Genomic DNA, 2,810 nt, shown 5'->3' with positions numbered 1-2,810 from the left:
TTTTTTTATTATAAACATTTACTGTTTGTTACTATAAATAAATGAACTGGACTACATGGAACTTTCATCAGACGCAAAAATATTCTTTTCTAAATCAAATTTTCGCGTTGTTTTCAAATCTGCAAGTAGACATTTTCTATCACTTCTAATTTTTGATATTATTACTAATTATATACAAAATAATAATTAAAAGAAAAAAAAAATTTGTTTTTAAATTATTACTGATTTGTTTTTTAATATGTTAAAAATAATCAGTCCAAATTTTCATTTTTAACCTATTTTTTTGGTTCTTTAAAGTTGATGAAAAATTTTTGATAAAGATTTATGAAAGTTTATAGTAAAAAAATTGAATATATTATCATAACTTTTAGCACAATTACAAGTTTAAAATTGACATCTAGGCCAGTCAACAAAGGAAAAATTGCGAAAAAAATTTTGTTTTATTAATAGTTGAATTAAAATATGTATAATGACCTACTAATAGACCCAGGCGCGCACCCAGGATTTTTTTTTGGGGAGGGCTAAAACATTTTCCTTGCACACAATAGAAAGCAATTACTACTCATTTTTAAACATTTTTATTATTATTACTACCACAAATTATATAGTATACTGTTTTTAATATTTTCAATAAAATATTATGACAAATTAGTTTAAAATTTAATTTTTCTGGGTCCCTTTTCAGATAGAACTTCTAATACTTCGGATTCTTTAATTTGTATTTCTCGATGTATGTGAAGATTTGCCAGTCCATTTAATCGTGACTGTCCCATAGTATTTCTGAGGTAGGTTTTGATTCGCCGTAGCGTGGAAAATGATCTCTCAGCCGTACTTGTACTTACTGGTAACGTTGCAAATATTTTCAAAAGTATAAATACTGATTCAAATACTTTTAAATCACATAAATTTAAACCATCGATTGCGTTTAGCGGTAAAGTATAGCAACCATTTTTGAATTTTTCGTACCACAATTCGAATTCGATCTTTGCGACTGAAAAACTAATATGTTGCATATATTTTTCATAAAATACAAAAAGATTTTTAAAACTTGAAATTTGTTCATCGGTTGGAGTATGTCCGGTAGGTAAAAGACATTTAAAACTTGTGAGAAGATTTTTGTGTTTTAAAAATCGATCAGACAGACTATTAAGAAATGAATCAATCCATGGAACAAAAATTGAACGTCTATAGTATTCTTCAATATTTTCTGATGGTGCATTACATCGTTTAGTTTGGTGTTTCGTTAGTCTAGGTGTGGATAGAGTAAAGTCTAAATTAGAGGCAATTTGTTGTGCTTCTAGAAATAAAAGCTTAAATTCATTTTCTGCGTTACTTCTAAGCCGATGGAGAATAGACACTACACTTCCTACTTGGTTAACTGCAGTAGAAAGATCTATATCTGTCGTTTGAAGTACTTTACTTATTGGTAAAGTATAAGCTAATAATTTCTCTGAACAAAGTAATGAAATTATAAATGTAGATTGGCGAATACTATTTAAAAGTAAAAATGCACCAGATGATGAATCCTTACAGTTCCACAATTGAATTTCTTCTAAAGCCGCCACTACAGGTAATAAAAATTGATTGAATACTATTATTGAATCGTGTCGTTCAACCCATCTAGTTGGACAAAACTGCACTAATTTAGTTTTATTGATATCAGGAGCTAAAATTTGAATTTGATTTTTTAAAATAATTTGACGTTTTGGTGTATTAAAAAACGTGTATACTTTTTCTATTACGCCAAAACTATTCCTAATAGATATTACATCAACAGCATTAGATAAAGCCAAATTTAAGCTGTGTGAAACACAATGAACATAGAGTGCAGTTGGATATTTTTCTGTTATACATGCTTGGACACCTTTAAATCTGCCACTCATTGCTGTAGCTCCATCGTAGTCTTGTCCGCGTAAATAATTTATGTTGATACCACATGGATTTAATGTTGTTAAAAGTACATCTGCTAAATTTTGACCCGAAGTTGATTCTACTGGTACAAATTTTAAAAATTGTTCAACTATTTTAAAATTGTTTTCATCGATACACTCAATATATCTTACACACAATGAGAATTGTTCGATTGAGGAAATATCAGACGTTTCGTCAGCGAGTACGGCAAAACATTTAGCACTATTAACTTTAGTTACAAGTTTAGATAAAATAATTTCATCACAGGCATCAATTATTTGGTTCTGAATATTCCAACTAATATACGTTGAATTTTTTCCGCAAGTCATTAAATGTTGTTTTAAATTTTTGTCCCCAGAATCAATTCGTGCCCTAAGCAACGCTCGAAAATTACCTTCGTTGCACTCAGGTTCTTGTTCTACGTTAAACGTTCCGTAATCTCGATGTGCCCTAAGTGGCAGACATTGTCTTCCACACAAAATAATCGTTTTTATTATCGGTTTCAGTTTTTCTTGATTTTCTAAAGCCTGATGGTGATGAGCTTTATCGATTTGTTTATCAATCGATAAAATTTTTCCTGACATGACATCCATAAAATTATCTGCTTTTAAATTAGCTTCCTTGTGATAATTTAAAGTACCGTGTTTTCAAATTTTTCTAAGCCCTTTTTCCAATTATTGAATCCCTTTTTAACAAATGTATGAAGTGATTGATTGGAACTGTAACCCGCCATAGAAGGTGAAAATAATACGCAAACTTTACAAAAAGCACTATCTTCAATTTTTGAATATGTTAGCCATTTGTATTTAGTTAACCAAAGTATATTGAATTTTCTGCTTTGGTTACCAATTTGTTGAATTGGAAAATTAAAATTATTATTCGGGACCCAAAAAATTTTG

General features: G+C 29.3%; 1 protein-coding gene across 1 annotated transcript; it reads right to left on the bottom strand.

Moving 5' to 3' along the window:
• Positions 1-925: 925 nt before the first annotated feature.
• LOC126897914 (52 kDa repressor of the inhibitor of the protein kinase-like) lies at positions 926-2,495 on the bottom strand. Its single transcript, XM_050671861.1, has 3 exons — positions 1,703-2,495; positions 1,049-1,639; positions 926-999 (listed from the first exon to the last, which is right to left on the bottom strand). Exons 1-3 carry the CDS (start codon positions 2,493-2,495, stop codon positions 926-928), a joined length of 1,458 nt encoding a protein of 485 aa, XP_050527818.1.
• Between the last annotated feature and the right edge of the window lie 315 nt (positions 2,496-2,810).

Source organism: Daktulosphaira vitifoliae, unplaced genomic scaffold (assembly GCF_025091365.1).
Source record: "Daktulosphaira vitifoliae isolate Bord-2020 unplaced genomic scaffold, ASM2509136v1 Scaffold_2, whole genome shotgun sequence".
Lineage (NCBI taxonomy): Eukaryota > Metazoa > Arthropoda > Insecta > Hemiptera > Phylloxeridae > Daktulosphaira > Daktulosphaira vitifoliae.
Note: the sequence above shows the minus strand (reverse complement) of the source record. Positions and strands in the feature narration are given on the sequence as shown.

Coding starts and splice junctions, on each gene's coding strand:
- LOC126897914 (XM_050671861.1), bottom strand. CDS start 2,495: ATGTCAGGAAAAATTTTATCGATTGATAAACAAATCGATAAAGCTCAT. Junction 1,640..1,702: donor GTTTTTTAATACACCAAAAC/GTCAAATTATTT, acceptor AAACTAAATTAG/TGCAGTTTTGTCCAACTAGA. Junction 1,000..1,048: donor AACCGATGAACAAATTTCAA/GTTTTAAAAATC, acceptor GCAACATATTAG/TTTTTCAGTCGCAAAGATCG.